At 38.3% G+C, this 19,620-nt stretch overlaps 1 protein-coding gene across 3 annotated transcripts in view; it reads right to left on the bottom strand.

Annotated features, from left to right (window-relative positions):
- Positions 1 to 2,390: 2,390 nt before the first annotated feature.
- Positions 2,391 to 19,620, bottom strand: part of tbc1d22b (TBC1 domain family, member 22B) — a 53,411-nt gene continuing 36,181 nt past the window's right edge. For all 3 annotated transcript variants that reach the window (XM_061902987.1, XM_061902988.1, XM_061902989.1), the window contains 5 exons: positions 17,896 to 18,002; positions 17,762 to 17,837; positions 17,495 to 17,622; positions 15,494 to 15,589; positions 2,391 to 11,047 (listed from right to left, as the gene is read on the bottom strand). In XM_061902987.1, coding sequence (XP_061758971.1) covers positions 10,919 to 11,047; positions 15,494 to 15,589; positions 17,495 to 17,622; positions 17,762 to 17,837; positions 17,896 to 18,002 — 536 coding nt within the window. In that variant the 3' untranslated portion in view covers positions 2,391 to 10,918. The remainder of the gene's footprint in view (positions 11,048 to 15,493; positions 15,590 to 17,494; positions 17,623 to 17,761; positions 17,838 to 17,895; positions 18,003 to 19,620) is intronic.

Raw genomic sequence — 19,620 nt, 5'->3', positions numbered from 1 at the left:
TAACTGTGAGTAATCTGAAGGTTACTGGTTCAATCCCCACCTTCTACCATCCTAGTTACGTCCCCTGTGTCCTTGGGCAAGACACTTCACCCTCGCTCCTGATGGGTCCTGGTGAGCGCCTTGCATGGCAGCTCCCACCGTCAGTGTGTGAATGGGTGAATGTGGAAATACTGTCAAAGCGCTTTGAGCTCCTTAAAAAGGGGTAGAAAGGCGCTATACAAGTACAACCCATTTACCATTCCCTTTCGTTCATTTTTGGTTTAAGCATTACATACCTTTTCACCTGCACGCTGCCTCCCGCTGTGGTCTGCATACTGGGATCATAACAAACCATCCTCGTCTCACCCGACACATTCCGATTTTTACAAGTAACTACCTGCTGCCACCTGCTGACATGGAGTATTACGTGGTTACCCTGCTGAGTTTTACACAATACAGACATAAAGCAACGGCACATTATTTGCAGATTATAACTATTGATTTGAAAAAAATATTGTTTGGACCAATTAGGTGAAGTTGCATAATTTCCCACGGCACACCAGACAAAATCTGTGCCACGGCACAGTGGTTGAAAAACACTGATCCAGAGCAGGAAACCCATTTTCGTGGAATAGACCATTGAAATTTGCATGAATTACCAACTTATTTAGATATTTATTCATGCAGTTTAACCATTTTTTAGCAACTTTATTTCAACAGTATGGTGCAAAATTTAACATAAAAAACATACCCACTTTTTCAAAAAGGCATATGAACACAAAAAATATTTATTTTTAATGATTATTACAAGTATGGACATAAAGATATATTTTTCTGACAATGATCCAAGATATATATATATATATATATATATATATATATATATATACCGTATTTCCTTGAATTGCCGCAGGGCATATAGTATGCGCCTGCCTTGAATTACTGCCAATTCAAACACGCTTTACAAAATAATTAGCGCATGCTTAGTATTACCGCATGGTCAAACTCGTGACGTCACGAGTGATACTTCCCCTGTCATCATTTTCAAAATGGAGGAGGCTGATTTCAATACCGGTAACTTGAAATCGCATAAAGGGATGAAGATTAAGAGCTATTCAGTAGGATTTAAGGTCCAAGCTTACATCACACTAATCATTTTTGCTGCACACCTTTGGTAAGTGCCGGAGTGAGAAGAGGCTTTAAATTAATTAGCGCATGCTTACTTTTACTGCATGCCTTTAGTAAGCGCAGGAGTGAGAAGAGGTTTTAAATTAATTAGCGCCCCGGCGGAAATTCAAGGAAATACGGTATATATAAAACTACAATAAAAGGAAAGAGGAAAAAAACGCGCTTTAAATAGAATGAAACCAAAAATAATTATACTATACATTCAATTTTGCTTTGATTAAAATTGTGTTCATGTTTTTGGAATGCAGAAAGTTTTCATAAAATTTTGTTACATTTTTTTGTCATTCGTGAGTTATTAATTTTTTTTCTCCAAAATTAAACAAAATTTTTTATAACATACAAGTTTTTTTTTAAATAAAATTGTAGAAACGTGTCCATTTCTATTGTGAAATATAGTTAATGTTTATTAAGTTAGTTGAAAGTTAAGATAAACTTTTGCGAACCGTTGTTTAAAATACATATAGAAAAACTGCCGCCCGATGGTGAACAGAGGTGGACTTTTGGCGCATGCGCAAACTGATCGGGTAGCGACACTAGTGTGCGCAAGTCCAAGCGTTTTTGGAGTGACAGTCGGGACGGCCAATCAAATTTTAGCAAGAAACTGTAACACCAATCAATGATCTTCTGGGCGGTGTAAGGAAACCAGGCTTTAGCTTGAAGCTAACTATGCTTGAAACGCCCGTTTGTCACTTTGTCTTAGTGCTTGACTTGTTTGCATGTAATAAAATGTACTATTGCTTTAGGATGGATCCTTTTTTTTTTTTTTTTTTCTTTGTCACGAAAAAGGGAGGTTTTTGTGGTTGGTGCACTAATTGTAAGTGTATATTGTGTTTCTTATGTTGATTTAATAATTAAAAAAAAAAAAAAAAAAAATATATATATATATATATTTTTTTTTTTAAAAATAAAAATGAATATAAAATTCTTCTGCGGCCCGGTGGTTGGGGACCACTGCAATACAATGCGTTCCGTATTGAAAAAAACTATAACTTGGTTATTTATCCTTAAATTCTCACGAGGTTTACTTTGTCAACATAAAAAAACACGTATCAATAAAAGTACAGCAGCTGCTCATATGAACAATGTCAATCAAAAGTTTATACACACTTTTAATAAACAGAGTAACATGAAAATATGTGTAAACTTTTGACTGGTACTTTACATTGTCAGCTTGTTTACATTTTTATTTAGGACTTCTATCAATAAAGACCACAGAGACAATGTGATTGCCCAAAACAAAACATAGCAATCGTTTAATATAAACAAAAATAATGTACATTACAGTACTGTAACAATCAAATACTCCCTTTAAGGCTGAAGTAAGTCATTCTAACACAGCTTGTATTGGCCCAAAGCAACATTTGGCATACATTGATTAAACAGCAACAACACACAATCAGGAACGCCTTTTCTTTTAGGATATTGAGTTAATATTAAAACCAAATAATATGTAAAAAACAATACTTCGAAGAGAGGCATGAATGAAGCACTGAAATACTTTGCATTTACAACAACAAAAAAATGGTTTAAAATAAACCATATATTCATGGATGACAAAACTCCCTTTTTATCTGGCTCAAATGAGATACAGAGATTTAGTATTTATCGTCAGTATCTTATGTAAATGCTCAATAAGCAGCTCAGGCTTGTTATGCATGAACTGACAAGTTAGAATAGCAAAACAAAATCCTCAACACTAATTTTGTTACCTAGCTGCCATACAATGTCAGGCCTTAGATGCAGCATGACAACACGCCATCGACCCACATGAATATTACCTACTCACATTTATGGAAACGTCAATACCAAAGTCGAGGATTGTCAACTCTTCCACATGTAAATCTCATGTTAATACGCCACTTCCTCAAATCACATTTGTTACTTCCGATCCAAGGACAATGCGAGTCGAGCAAGGAGACAAAAAGCAGGACTGAGGACAAAGCATTTGTGTGTCACATGGTAAAAGACAGAAGTACATCTTGACAAAGGCATGGACATATACTGTAGTCTTGAGCACTTACTCTGAAATACTCACCAACGTCCTTTGGTACCGCGAAGCGGATCGTTAAATATGTCTGAGTGGTAAAATCATTCAAAAGCAATCAGGAGGACGGACACAAAGTTGTAGAGCATTGATTGAGATGAGCACTGCTTTCACAACATTTTGCACAATCAATACTGTTGCAGCAAAAGTCATTTAGTCATACCAAGTAGGGGTGTCGCGATACAGCTTTTTCCACTTCCGACTATTGTCCGATATCGATATCAGGGTAATATCAGGATCATTTGCAAGTATAAATTAATTTAAGTTTGTCCTAGGTGTGCTGCCGTAGTCAGGAAAGTCGTGCCGGTTTTGTCTCTTGTTGTGTCCTACAAAGTGTTTATCCTGCAAGTTTTGTACTTATTACACGTCAGCTATTTAATTGTGAACGTACATCTTAATTGTAGTTTTCATTTGCAAATTTGGAGGTGTTGAAATTGCCATGTAAAATAAGTAATGCTAATAAGTAGCATGTAAACAGCATACCCAGTGTAAATTAGCATCGAGCTAGTGTATTTGTTTTAAATGTTGGAATGTAACAGACAAGTTATTTTATATGGCATGTTTTTTATGTTGACATACTTTATACTTCTGTACTTTTAGCTTTTAGTAGTGATGTGCGAGACCCCCGACTTTCTTTCCGATCCGATACCAAGTAAAATTCAGGCTGGTAATGGCGATATCAATCCGATACAGATACTTTGTGCAAATATACCTGTCTGCTAAAATAACACACACACATATATATGTATGTATATATATATATATATATATATATATATATATATATATATATATATATAAAACAGTAAAATTGATTATGTAATGACAAATAACTGACATATCTATCTAATGATAATGTACTTTGTCTTTAAATTGATCTAATATCTGTTTTACTTGACTTTTCAGAATGCAGTCCTTGGTGGACAAAGTTTAGACACACCTGATCTAAAGTATTAGCAGCTCTCAAAATAAAAATAAATGATACCTAAAACATGAACAAAGTTTAGTTAGTTCATTGAAAAATAAAACAATTTGAAAAATGAAATGTAAAATGTAAGCAAGAGAGAGAAAAAAAAAATCGGTGTGTAATGACAAAAAGCTGAAATGTTCTAATCAAATCTTACCCAATATCTGTTTTTAGCAGTTTTATTTTTAAATAAAAAAATATATCAATATGAGCCCCGCATACTTGGCCCTTGAAGGAAAAAAATTTCAGCACCTCTGAACTAAAATATTAAAAAAGAATCAATATTTTGATTTAGAAATCGATAGAGCATAAGGATCTGGTATCGGCAGTATCGAAATTTCAGTGTCGATGCACATATCACTAGTTTTAGTGTTTTAAACACTCTCAACTGGAGATAATCTGGTATCGGTTTGCTGAACTAACAGGAAGAGTCGCTAGCAGGAACAGAACAGGCTGCTTGTGTGGGAGTTCTTATATCAGATGTTTGTAGATGCAGGCTGATATATTTTATCGCTGGTTTCGGACAAATATCTGATAACAATATTGAATCGGTACACCCCTAGTCATAACTATTCATTATACTTCTGCGTATTGAATAAAACATCAAAGTGTAACAAAAAAAAATACAAAGTGCATTTAGGAATGCTAGAAGTACCTTAAGTAAAATATCAAAATATACTTAATTTTATGATAAAATGGCTTCTAAAGCTACATGAACCTGGTAGGTCATGTCTCCTCAACAAAAGGAGGCAATACAATTCACGAGTAGAGAGAAACTAAAACACTTTTAGCGAGGACAAACGTAACGTCCGCCTCTTTGCTCCTTTTAGTACGCACACCTGAAACACACCGTGAAATAACAGCATGAGATTCAAAAACAGGTGGACCTTTGAAGCGGTGGCGTTTGATTGGCCGATTCTAATTACAGCTAGCAAAACGTATCTGAAAGGGGGAGTTGGCTTCATTTAATATATAGAACAATTATCTTTCATTACAGTCGTCCCCATGTGCCATATCTGCGGCTTCACGACATTGCAGAATCAAATACAGACCGTAAATTCCGGACTATAAGCGACTACTTTTTTCTTACGCTTTGAACCCTGTGGCTTATAAAACGTTATGCTAATTTATGGATTCATTTTCGACGACGGCCATAACACAAATCATGAACAGATGTGTGACTGTTTGTGCAATTGCGCCATCTTTTGAACAAGTTCGCTCACAGCAGGTGCTGCCATGCTTTGGTGTTCTTTTTATTTAGTGCTTTCAACCGGAAGTAGAAGTGCCGTTTCTGATCAAATGGATCCTTCATTCATCACTTGAAGCAACGTTTGTAAGTTTTACAATATAACTAAAACTACCGTATTTCCTTGAATTGCCGCCGGGGCGCTAATCAATTTAAAATCTCTTCTCACTCCGGCACTTACCAAAGGTATGCAGTAAAAAAATGAGTGTGATGTAAGCTTGGACCTTAAATCCTACTGAATAGCTCTTAATCTTCTTCCCTTTATGCGATTTCAAATTACCGGCATTGAAATCAGCCTCCTTCATTTTGAAAATAATGACAGGAGAAGTGTCACTCGTGACGTCACGAGTTTGACCAGGCGGTAATACTAAGCATGCGCTAATTATTTTGGGAAGTGAGTTTGACTCGGCAGTAATTCAAGGCAGGCGCATACTATATGCCCTGCGGCAATTTAAGGAAATACGGTATTGTTACTTACTAAACCGTCTCGTGTGTGATGCCTGTAGGAGTGCTAGCATCATTTTTTGAAGCTCGCGTGGTTAAATTAGCTAATATGCTAACATGTTTACGACTGTCTGTGTTAGTATTATTAACTTACAACGGCATTCTTTTTAAATAGTTTGTTTTACAATTTCCTTAGTGAATTTACCAAAACGTCACCATGAAGTTATTGTCCATGACGATGACTTCTGTTTTGTTTGATCAGCCGTTTTACTGCCACGTTACAGACATTGTGTGGAAATAGTAAAAGGTATGTAAATTAACATTTACAAAATTTTTCTGTGTAAATAACTCATTTCACAAAGTAGATATCTGCGGATTGTAGTCCAGTGCGGCTAAAATTCAGTGGGTGTGGCTTATATCCCGATGCAGTCAATAGTCCGGAAAATAAGGCATATATTTTAAAGCATTTTGTACATATTTGTGGCCTAAATCCAGGGTTTAAATTAAGTCTTATTTATTCGTTAATGTCTTATACCTATTGGAGTGCAGTGTTTGTCTTATTTTTATTATTATTTTGTAGCGATCAATATAGCTATTCACCAAGTGGCATTTAAGTTTCCAGATGTGTTACTGTTCGTGCTATTGCGCCATCTTTTGAACAAGTTCGCTCACAGCAGGTGCTGCCATGCTTTGGTGTTCTTTTTATCTAGTGCTTTCAACCAGAAGTAGAAGTCCCGTTTCTGATCAAATGGATTCTTCATTTGTCACTTGAAGCAATGTTTGTAAGTTTTACAATACAAGTAAAACTACCGTATTTCCTTGAATTGCCGCCGGGGCGCTAATCAATTCAAAATCTCTTCTCACTCCGGCACTTACCAAAGGTATGCAATAAAAATTTGAGTGTGATGTAAGCTTGGACCTTAAATCCTACTGAATAGCTCTTAATCTTCTTCCCATTACGCGATTTCAAATGACCGGTATTGAAATCAGCCTCCTCCATTTCGAAAATGATGACAGGGGAAGTGTCACTCGTGACGTCACGAGTTTGACCAGGCGGTAATACTAAGCATGCGCTAATTATTTTGGGAAGCGAGTTTGACCCGGCAGTAATTCAAGGCAGGCGCATACTATATGCCCTGCGGCAATTCAAGGAAATACAGTATTCTTACTTACTAAACCGTCTCATGTGTGATGCCTGTAGGAGTGCTAGCATCATTTTTTGAAGCTTGCGTCGTAGAATTAGCTACTATGCTAACATGTTTACGACTGTCTGTGTTAGTATTATTAACTTACAACGGCATTCTTTTTAAATTGTTTGTTTTACAATTTCCCTAGTGAATTCACCAAAACGTCACCGTGAAGTTATTGAGTGTTTAACTGATTGGGTCCATGATGATGACTTCTGTTTTGTTTGATCATCCGTTTTACTGCCGCGTTACAGACATTGTGTGGAAATAATAAAGGTATGTAAATTAACATTTACAAAAATGTTCTGTGTAAATAACTAATTTCACAAAGTAGACATATGCGGATTATAGTCCAGTGCGGCTAATATATGGACAATATTTTTTCTTCTTCTAAAATTTAGTGGGTGTGGCTTATATCCCGATGCAGTCTATAGTCCGGAAAATAAGGCATATATTTTAAAGCATTTTGTACATATTTGTGGCTTAAATCCAGTGTTTAAATGAAGTCTTATTTATTTGTTAATGTCTCATACCAATTGGAGTGCAGTGTTTGTCTTATTTTTATTATTATTTTGTGGCGATCAATAAAGCTATTCACCAAGTGGCATTTAAGTTTCCGAGTTAAGGGTGAACAATGCTAACAAAATGGCGGTTAATCTTGGCGCTAACCTCATCGACACTATAATTAGACCAACTTTTGGTGAGCAATGAGCAAAGTCAAAAGACGAGACAAAAGCGGCACTAGCGCGCCACTTATTGCTAACAAGGCAGTGCTAAAAACACAGAATGCTAACAACAGAGCTAATGGTCGTAGTTGCGACGATTAAGTTGACCAGGTTTTTACAGAATAATTTATGCCTGTGGTTTCAGCACATGAAGCCCAGTTTTAACTACTACTAATTACCCAGGATCTGATGAAGTATTTCCACGTCGTGGCCGTGTTGTAGTGGCCGGGTGACTATCATAGCAGTGACAGTTGAGTACCAGTGAGTACTGTAATCTACAGTAGAACACACTCAAGGCTAGTATAAAGGTGACTATATTGATGTTACAGTGGGGCAAAAAAGTATTAAGTCAGATTGTGCAAGTTCTCCCACTTAAAATGATGACAGAGGTATGTAATTTTCATCATAGGTACACTTCAGCTGTGAGAGACAGAATGTGAAAAAAAAAAATCCAGGAATTCACATTGTAGGAATTTTAAAGAATTTATTTGTAAATTATGGTGGAAAATAAGTATTTGGTCAACCATTCAAAGCTCTCACTGATGGAAGGAGGTTTTGGCTCAAAATCTCACGATACATGGCCCCATTCATTCTTTCCTTAACACGGATCAATCGTCCTGTCCCATCCATCCATCCATTTTCTACTGCTTATTCCCTTTTAGGGGTCGCGGGGGGGCGCTGGCGCCTATCTCAGCTACAATCGGGCGGAAGGCAGGGTACACCCTGGACAAGTCGCCACGAAAAGTCGTCCTGTCCCCTTAGCAGAAAAACAGCCCCAAAGAATGATGTTTCCACCCCAATGCATCACAGTAGGTATGGTGTTCTTGGGACGCAACTCAGTATTCTTCTTCCTCCAAATACGACGAGTTGAGTTTATACCAAAAAGTTCTATTTTGGTTTCATCTGACCACATGACATTCTCCCAATCCTAAATGAAGTATTGTTGACGTATTTTTTAATACATCTTTAAAGTGATTTAGAGGTAGAATTCATTGCTAACATTATCTGCGTTGTTCGCCGCCTATAACAAGCCCATTTTTACATGTTCCAATGCAAAAAATAAATCCTTTTCTCTTCTTGTTAAAGTTAAAGTACCAATGATTGTCACACACACTAAGTGTGGCAAAATTATTCTCTGTATTTGACCAATCACCATTCATCACATCCTGGGAGGTGAGGGGAGCAGTGGAGCAGTAAAAATCAACTACAGGCTTCCCAAATGCTGTAATAAATTAAGCATGATGAGTTGAGCATATGTCAGCACGTGGCCCCACTTTTAACTGTTTTTTTCAAACGCTTATTGTTAACGCTTACTTACATCCATCCATCCATTTTCTACCGCTTATTCCCTTTTGGGGTTGCGGGGGGCGCTGGCGCCTATCTCAGCTACAATGGGGCGGAAGGCGGGGTACACCTCATCGCAGGGCCAACACAGATAGACAGACAACATTAACACTCACATTCACACACTAGGGCCAATTTAGTGTTGCCAATCAACCTATCCCCAGGTGCATGTCTTTGGAAGTGGGAGGAAGCCGGAATACCCGGAGGGAACCCACGCATTCACGGGGAGAACATGCAAACTCCACACAGAAAGATCCCGAGCCTGGATTTGAACCCAGGACTGCAGGAACTTCTTATTGTGAGGCAGACGCACTAACCCCTCTGCCACCGTGAAGCCTGCTTACTCACAGTAAGTCATTAATGTGTCCTTGTAAGTCATTATTTTGACTTATTAAGTCATTGTTTTGACTTAGTAAATTACTATGTCATAAGAACGACGTACTTAGTATCTCAGGTACCTAGGACTGTTTTGTTTTTACTTTACGGAAAAAACATCAATCAATATATGATATATCATATATCACCATTCAGCAAATGGAGTGGAAAACACAACGAAAAGTTGTAGGTTTCTTCACGCGACGAAGCTGGCCTACTTCAGCGCAGTCTGTAGTCTATTGCCACCCCAGGCTTTGGTGGCAGCGACGTGACGGCGACAGGCCGAGTTACACCGATTCTTACAAACCCCTTCCCCGATCTCCTCCCCCTGGAGAGTCACCACCTTAACTAACACATTTTCTGGGGGAAACACTGCATAAATAATTCAAAATTTGGAAACACTGGATCATTTTTTTTCTAGAAAACAAGCATTCAGTCAATCAACCATGTATCCAAACACAACTCGTCGTGTTTGGAGGAAGAATACTGAGTTGCATCCCAAGAACACCACACCTACTGTGAAGCATGGGGGTGGAAACATCATGCTTTGGGGCTGTTTTTCTGCTAAGGGGGACAGGACGATTGATTCATGTTAAGGAAAGAATGAATGGGGCCATGTATTGTGAGATTTTGAGCCAAAAACTTCCATCAGTGAGAGCTTTGAATGGTTGACCAAATACTTATTTTCCACCATAATTTACAAATAAATTCTTAAAAATTCCTACAATGTCAATTCCTGGATTTTTTTTTCAATTTTTTGTCTCTCACAGTTGAAGTGTAACTATGATGAAAATTACAGACCTGTGTCATCATTTTAAGTGGGAGAACTTGCACAATCGGTGGCTGACTAAATACTTTTTTGCCCCACTGTATTTCAACTTTAGAGGGCTGCGATTGTTAAAAAAACATATTTAGAAGGTCACAAGGTTTTTTTTAATGTTCTAATGATGAAAATATTTACTAACAATAATCCTAATTGGTGTGAATTTGTTTACCACCGTCAGACCTGGAACCAATTAGCCACGATAGACAAGGGACGACTGTACTGTACATCAACATTTTCTACCTGTCAGGTAATGATTAATCTTTAAAACAGTAACCCCAAAAACCCGTAAAAATAAAACATGTCGATCATCTTTGATGCCGGATGATCAAGACATTTGTCAACCCTTTAAAAAAGGACGAAAAGGTCTCCTGCGAAGACGTTAGGACGGGAGAAACAATCAGTCGCATGACTGCAGCAAGATGGCGTAGGCGTGTGCTTTAAAGTCTAACAGTCCAGTGTTCAATAGCAAACGATGGAGATCTTTAAACACCGTGTGGAGCTCCTTAGTCCAGTGTGAGGACGGTTTTAGATCAAGACGTCAGTGTCTTTGAGGGGACGTCAGACCCAGAGTCTAGCAGAATGTGCCAGGACATCTACCTCTTGTAGTGGCTGGGAGCGTCTGCAAACACGTACTTCAGTCTATAAGCTTCGGCCAGCAGGAGGCCCACTTCCTCGTTGCCCCAGTGGATTGTGGGAAGGTTCTGCAGTAGTATCAGAAGGCCCTGAAGAGCAGAAGGAAAATATCGCTGATGTGAAAGCTGGCTAAAAAGGTTCCGCGTGAAGTTCAGTGCACAAACCCTGTTTCCATATGAGTTGGGAAATTGTGTTAGATGTAAATATAAACGGAATGGACTAGACTTAGACTTCCTTTTTATTGTCATTCAAATTTGAACTTTACAGTACAAATAAGAACAACATTTTGTTGCATTAGCTCTTGGTAGTGCAGGATAAAAAAAAAGCAATAAAGGTGCAGATATAAATAAATAGATTACTGTACAGATAAATACATTGCACTTTTTCACATGCGTGCATGTTTATGGATGCATGTTATATTGTCTTTTTTTATTCCAGCGAGTTAATCCATTTTGGGGGGATAATTTAATTATGATGCGTTCAAGAGTCTTACGGCCTGAGGGAAGAAGCTGTTACACAATCTGGAGGTTCTGCTACGGAACCTCTTCCTAGAGTCCAGCAGTGAAAACAGTCCTTGGTGGGGGCGGGAGGAGTCTTTGCAGATTTTCTGAGCCCAGGTCAGGCAGAGGCTTTTTGCGATCTCCTGGATAGGAGGAAGAGAAGTCCTGATAATCTTCTCCGCCGTCCTCACCACTCTCTGGAGAGACTTCCAGTCTGACGCATTGCAGGCTCCAGTCCAGACAGAGATGCTGTTGGTCAGCAGGCTCTCTATAGTGCCTCTGTAGAATGTGGTGAGAATGGGGGGAGGGAGCTGTGCTCGTTTCATCTGACGCAAAAAGTGCATGCGCTGCTGAGCTCTTGTTACAAGAGCTCTGGTGTGTAGGGACCAGGTTATAGTGTCAGTGATCTGCACGCCCAGGAACTTGGTGCTGCTTACCATCTCCACTGCTGTACAATACAATGATTTGCAAATCCTTTTCAACCCATATTCAATTGAATGCACTACAAAGACAACATATTTGATGTTCAAACTCATAAACTTTATTTTTTATTTGCAAGTAATAATTAACTTAGAATTTCATGGCTGCAACACGTGCCAAAGTAGATGGAAAAGGGCATGTTCACCACTGTGTTACATCACCTTTTCTTTTAACAACACTCAATAAACGTTTGGGAACTGAGGAAACTAATTGTTGAAGCTTTGAAAGTGGAATTCTTTCCCATTCTTGTTTTATGTAGAGCTTCAGTCGTTCAACAGTCCGGGGTCTCCGCTGTTGTATTTTACGCTTCGTAATGCGCCACACATTTTCAATGGGAGACAGGTCTGGACTGCAGCACCCGCACTCTTTTTTTTACGAAGCCACGCTGTTGTAACACGTGCTGAATATGGCTTGGCATTGTCTTGCTGAAATAAGCAGGGGCATCCATGGAAAAGACGGCGTTTGGATGGCAAGATATGTTGTTCCAAAACCTGTATGTACCTTTCAGCATTAATGGTGCCTTCACAGATGTGTAAGTTACCCATGCTCTTCAATCAATCAATCAACCAATGTTTATTTATATAGCCCCAAATCACAAATGTCTCAAAGGACTGCACAAATCATTACGACTACAACATCCTCGGAAGAACCCACAAAAAGTGCACTAATGCACCCCCATACATCACAGATGCTGGCTTTTGAACTCTGAAGTGTTTATCAGTTTGAACATCGAATATGTTGTCTTTGTAGCATATTCAACTGAATATGGGTTGAAAATGATTTGCATGATTTGTATTCCGTTTATATTTACATCTAACACAATTTCCCAACTCAAATAGAAACAGGTTTTGTAGTTTAACGCCGGTATAAAATAGTTAAAAAACGCTACATCTACTGAAGTAAATTTTGGATAAAGGACTTTTAATGCAACATACTTTTACTCGAGTATTTTTGAGAAGAAACACTACTGACTGGAGGACGAGGCGAAACATGTGACACACCGAGTGAGAACAAGCAGGAGCATTCCAGAAGGCATGCTAATCGCTAAGCTGGCTTGGACCATGAGAAGAAACAAGTGAAGTGAATTATATTTATATAGCGCTTTTCTCTAGTGACTCAAAGCGCTTTTAGATAGTGAAACCCAACATTTAAGTTACATTTAAACCAGTGTGGGTGGCACTGGGAGCAAGTGGGTAAAGTATCTTGCCCAAGGACACAACAGCAGTGACTAGGATGGCGAAGGCGGGGATTGAACCTGGAACCCTCAAGTTGCTGGCACGGCCACTCTTCCAACCAAGCTTTACCGCCCCGTTTAAAAAAGTGCTTAGTAAAGTTTAAAAAGTGTAAATGGAAGCACGTTACAGGAGGAAGTAAGCAATTATTAACAGGAAGTGAACAAGTAGATCAATAAGAGTTATAAAGAGGTTAATATAACAATGTCTGTTGCTTTGTAGCAACAAGGGGAGGGGCGGATCCATCCATGTATCTGTAGTGTTGATACCAAAGGTAGTATCAGTATCAGGGCTGCAACGATACATCAAGTAAATCGATTCATTTGATCCGAAAAAAGCTTCGATTTATGTTGCTTTGATTAATTGTTTACTAAATGTAACTAACCAAAATGATGAAACCTGGACCGAATGAAAGAAGGTAGAACAATACACAAGGTAAATTAAAGTAAAAGTTTAGGTGAATAAAAAAAAAATAGTAAGTACAAGGTATAAAAAAGGTAATAGAAGATAAATGGAAGCTAAATGAAGGTGAAAAAAGAACAATAAGGTGAATGGAAGGCATACTTCCATACCCTCCCGGATTTTCCGGGAGACTCACGAAATTCAGCGACTCTCCCGAAAACCTCCCGGGGACAAATTTTCTCCCGAAACCTCCCGAAATTCAGGCGGAGCTGGAGGCTCCAGCTCCAGACCTGACTCAATGTTGTGACCCTCTTAAACAGGCCAATACTGCCATCTACTGTACATAGAATAGAATGTAAATATATTCTACATTTAAGTGCAGTCAAGGAACATGCATTAGGGAGTCTGTTCTGAAGCCCACAGTAAAGAGACGTAACTTCATCACGTCGCCTGGTTATTGACTCCAACCCAATATATTACACCGTCGACGAGCAAAATGAAGAAATACGCTTGCAAGTTCCAGAACGATTGGAAACAAGAATTTAAGTTTATCCAGGAGAGTTCGATGGGGAAGGGGTATGTTGCCTGTAAATCTTGTAGAACAGACTTCTCCATTGAACACGGCAGCCGAACGGATATACTCAGCCATGAACGGTCAGTCAGCGAAGCACAAAGCATCCGCAGCGCAGCATCGTTCACAACCCAGTATTATGGCCCACCTCGCAAAATGGAGACCCGTTGGTGTATCTTACAACAAATCCGTGAAGGATGTTCCCAGATTCGGAGATCGCTCGCCAATGCGCAAATGGCAGAACAAAGGTTACTCAAATAGTGAAAGGTAAGTGTTTTTTTTTTGTAGTAACCAGCAAGCACAATACAGTTAGTAGAACAACTGTGTTTTTATTACTTTGTATTTGATAGGTGCTGTCGGAAATTCAACTATTTCTTCTATTTATATATATAATAAAATAAATATATATATAGCTACAATTCACTGAAAGTCACAAGTATTTCATACATATAGTATATATATATACATATATATCTATATATATATATATATAGATATATATATATATATATATATATGTATATATATATATATATATATGTATATATATATATATATATATATAGATATATATATAAGTATGGATTACTCGAGTTGGTGAATTATACGCCACCCCTCTCAACCAAGCCCCGCGCCCCAACCACGCCTACGGTCCACCCCCGACCACGCCCCTCACCTCACGAAATTGGAGGTCTCAAGGTGGGCAAGTATGATAGAAGGTAAAGAGATTTCGAAGGTATTGAAGTTTATGGTAACCCGAAAAATTGTTGTTTATTCAAACTATTTTCCCTGAAAAACGCATTGAGACTATAAAGTGTGTTTTATCCGATTTCTTAAGCAAACTAATTGACAGAGTACTCAATAGCTGCAGCCTTAATCAGTATATGATCGACACAGTTTAGATCAATATTGTTATTTTTACATTAAAAAAAAGTGTTGTTTTTGTTCACAGATACAATCCGAGGGAATAACTCCCTGGACACAGAAAGACCTTGAGGACAAAAAAGAAAGTATTTAAAAGAGAAGCAGACAGGAGTTTTTACTTTTGTTTAGTTATTGTGTACTACAGATTTGCTTTGGTAAAACAATTGTATTTAATCAAATAGAATACGGATGTAGTTAAAATATTGTGTTGATATTGTTACACTTTCAACAGCACTCAGCATAAATACATAAAATATTTACAGTTAAAACATGGGATTGGTACGACCCACCTCACTCATGGATGATTGTATGGAAATCGGCAGCAAGAAACTCTGATCCCAAGTTTTTACGATTTAGAAGTTTAGGCGACACTTATTTCAAGTTTTATCATTTTTAAGTACGGCGGAAAATAAAAAAGAAGCATACCTGGAAGTCAATCATGGAGAGGATTTCCTTGCGCCACTCAATGAGGAACGCAGCGCAGACGTACAAGTGAAAGTGGGAGAATCCTTCTGCTTCAGCCTAGGACAAGACAAAGTGAACAGGATAAACACACATTTAACATTTAAATTCAACATAACGACTTAATGTACTGAATATATTAAGACCACCACAAGTTCTAATGTTTTACTTTTATTGCGATACAGGAATGTGCTGCTGTTTCTTGGCAATGCACAAAACTCCGTCATTTCACATAAAATTATAGTTTGACGTTTAAACAACAGGCGTCTATAGTTTGTCAGCACAGAGTGCAGAGCAGCACACTGGTTAGTAGTAAAAAGTTAGCGTCAATATTAAATTTGACAGAGTTTGGTGAATACATGTCTCTATAGAAATGCATTTGCTGCAGTCTGTCAATTTTGTTACGTTAAAATCTCATTTCTTAAATGTTTGTTCAAGTTCACCGTGATTGCAATGCTAATTCCTATTAACCTATCAATGAGGTCGTCCTTTCTAGCTGTCTAGGTCTATGGAGATGATGATTTAATTTTCCAGCATGATCTGGCACCTGTCCACAGTGCCAAAACCACCAGTAACTGATGTACTGACCATGGCATTACTGTCCTCGATTGGTCTGCCAACTCCCCTGACCTGAACCCCATAGAGAATTTGTGGGGAATTGTGAAGAAGAAGCTGAAGGACACCAGACCCAATAATGCAAATGAGCTAAAGGCTGCTATTGAAGCATCCATAACACCTCAGCAATGCCACAGGCTGATTGCCTCCATGCCACGCCGCATTGATGCAGTAATCCGTGCAAAAGGATTCCCAACCAAGTACTGAGTGCATTAGTTGACATTTTCAAATGTTTGATTTTGTTTTGCTGTTATAAATCTTATTTTTTTACTTGGTCTGAGGAAATATTCAACATTTTTGATATAGGATTTTTGTGTTTTCTTAAGCTGTATGCCATAATCAGCAATATTAAAATAATAAAAGTCTTGCAATATTTCAGTTGATGTGTAATGAATCCAGAATGTATGGCATTTTCATGTTTTTAGTTGCATTTCAGAAAATAAGGGACTTTATCACAATATTCTAATTTTCTGAGACAGTCCTGTATGTCTATATACCAGGGATGTACAAAGTGCAGTTTGTGTTACATTGTAATTGAAAAAAACCTCAAAACAATATAATCTAACGTAGATATGTTGATACTATTTACTAAAAACATAGATTTGTCTTTATACGTATATGTAAAACCTATTAGCATTTAGAAATAAAAAATACAAAACCAGCGAAGTTGGCATGTTGTATAAATCGTAAATAAAAACAGAATACAATGATTTGCAAATCATTTTCAACCTATATTCAATTGAATAAACTGCAAAGACAAGATATTTAACGCTCAAACTGGAAAACATAGTTATTTTATGCAAATATTGTCTCATTTGAAATTTGATGCCTGCAACATGTTTCAAAAAAGCTTGGACAAGTGGCAAAAGAGACTGAGAAAGTTGAGGAATGCTTATCAAACACATATTTAGAACACCCCACAGGTGAAACAGGCTAATTGGGAACAGTTGGATGCCATGATTGGGTATAAACACACCTTCCATGAAATGCTCAATCATTCTCAAACGAGGATGGGACGAGGGTCACCACTTTGGGAACAAATGCGTGAGCAAATTGTCCAACAGTTTAAGAACAAGATTTCTCAACGAGCTATTACAAGGAATTTAGGGATTTCACCCTAAATTATCATCAAAAAGTTGAGAGAATCTGGAGAAATCACTGTACGTAAGCGGCAAAGCACGTGACTTTTATCCCTCTGGCCGTACTGCATCAAAAAACGACATCAGTGTGTAAAGGATATTACCACATGGGCTCAGGAACACGCGCCCGCCTTCACCAACTAATTGCCGGTCTGTGGTTACCGCTGAACAGTGTACATTCTTGGCCAATGGAAGGTGCGGCATACTCCACCTGGTAGGTGTCCCACAGACGGATGGTGCAACGCAGTGGAAGTTCCCTCATCAACAAATTGTTCATCCAGCGGAAGGCAAACTGTAAATACTCCACCTCATACTTTTTGAAATGATTGTGAATGTCCTCTGAAAACAGAAACAACAATGAGTTCAAATAGCGTTCCTTCACCTTCTGCCTGAATGAGCTTGTGCCCAAGAATGAAAAAAGGATGACAGGAGGATTCAGGTTTTATTGTGGTTGGCGGATGACGAAGGAGAGACTCACCATCAATTCGGCTGACAAGCTCCTCCAAATCTTTGACTTTGTTCTGGATTCCCGGCTGAGCAAAGGTGTAGTTGTCCTAAAAACGACAGCAGCTTCACAAACCAAGAACATTTGAGGAAAGCAAGAGTGCTGACCTGTATTCCATCCAGCAGCTTGCTCATGCACCAGAAGCTGTCCGCTTCGATGTTTCTTTGCGTGTCCAGAGGCAGGGCAGCGACCTCAAAGTTCTCCATATCCTCCACTGGAAAAACCGATAACAACTCATTCACTACGTTTCCATGCACTAAATTACTCTGATTTCTCAAATATTTTTTTTTGTATTTTCACACCTCCGTGTAGGGTTGTACGATATACCGGTACTGGTATAGTACCGCGATACTAATGAATCGTATTCTGTACTACAAACCCCGTTTCCATATGAGTTGGGAAATTGTGTTGGATGTAAATATAAACGGAATACAATGATTTGCAAATCCGTTTCAACCCATATTCAATTGAATGCACTACAAAGACAAGATATTTGATGTTCAAACTCATAAACTTTATTTTTTTTTGCAAATAATAATTAACTTAGAATTTCATAGCTGCAACACGTGCCAAAGTAGTTGGGAAAGGGCATGTTCACCACTGTGTTACATCACATTTTCTTTTAACAACACTCAATAAACGTTTGGTCAACCACTCAAAGCTCTCATTGATGGAAGGTGGTTTAGGCTCAAAATATCACGATACATGGCCCCATTCATTCTTTCCTTAACACGGATCAATCGTCATGTCCCCTTAGCAGAAAACCAGCCCCAAAGCATGACGTTTCCACCTCCATGCTTCACAGTAGGTATGGTGTTCTTGGGATGCAACTCAGTATTCTTCTTCCTCCAAACACGACTAGTTGAGTTTACACCAAAAAGTTCTATTTTGGTTTCATCTGACCACATGACATTCTTCCAATCCTCTGCTGTATCATCCATTTATCCATTTTGGTATAAACTCAATTCGTCCTGTTTGGAGGAAAAAGAATACTGAGTTACAACCCAAGAACACCATACCTACTGTGAAGCATGGGGGTGGAAACATCATGCTTTGGGGCTGTTTTTCTGCTAAGGGGACAGGACGATTGATCCGTGTTAAGGAAAGAATGAACGGGGCCATGTATCGTGAGATTTTGAGCCAAAACCTCCTTCCATCAGTGAGAGCTTTGAATGGTTGACCAAATACTTATTTTCCACCATAATTTACAAATAAATTCTTTAAAATTCCTACAATGTGAATTCCTGGATTTTTTTTTCACATTCTGTCTCTCACAGCTGAAGTGTACCTATGATGAAAATTACAGACCTCTGTCATCATTTTAAGAGGGAGAACTTGCACAATCTGACTTAATACTTTTTTGCCCCACTGTATCTGCACCTTATTGATTTTTTATCCTGCACTACAACGAGCTAATGCAACGAAATTTCTTTCATACTGTATTTGTACTGTAAAGTACAACTTTAAATGACAATAAACATTTTGTCAAAGTGTTCCTAAAAATTGATACACCGGCCACCAGACACATTTTTTCTCTAAAGATAACACCCCCCGCGGACGTTGTTATTTTATGGCAGTACATCTGTGATACGGGAACATTCAAAGCGGAGGCATGATGTCGGACATCTGGAGGATGCCATCTCAACTCGGTAAGATAGTTAGCTCGTTACCTCGCTATCTAGCTAACAAGTGTGGATTTAACTATCATTTTAGCCAAAGTGCACCAGCTAAACTTTGCCTAAATCAATTCAAGCACAATTTGAAATTTTAGTTAGGAAAATTTTGCCTCATCGGAGTGTTTTCATTTATCGGAGCTTGTCGGATTTAAAAGG

Source organism: Nerophis ophidion, linkage group LG06 (assembly GCF_033978795.1).
Source record: "Nerophis ophidion isolate RoL-2023_Sa linkage group LG06, RoL_Noph_v1.0, whole genome shotgun sequence".
NCBI classification, from domain to species: domain Eukaryota; kingdom Metazoa; phylum Chordata; class Actinopteri; order Syngnathiformes; family Syngnathidae; genus Nerophis; species Nerophis ophidion.
The sequence above is the reverse complement of the archived record's forward strand: the minus strand, read 5'-3'. Positions and strand labels throughout refer to the sequence as shown.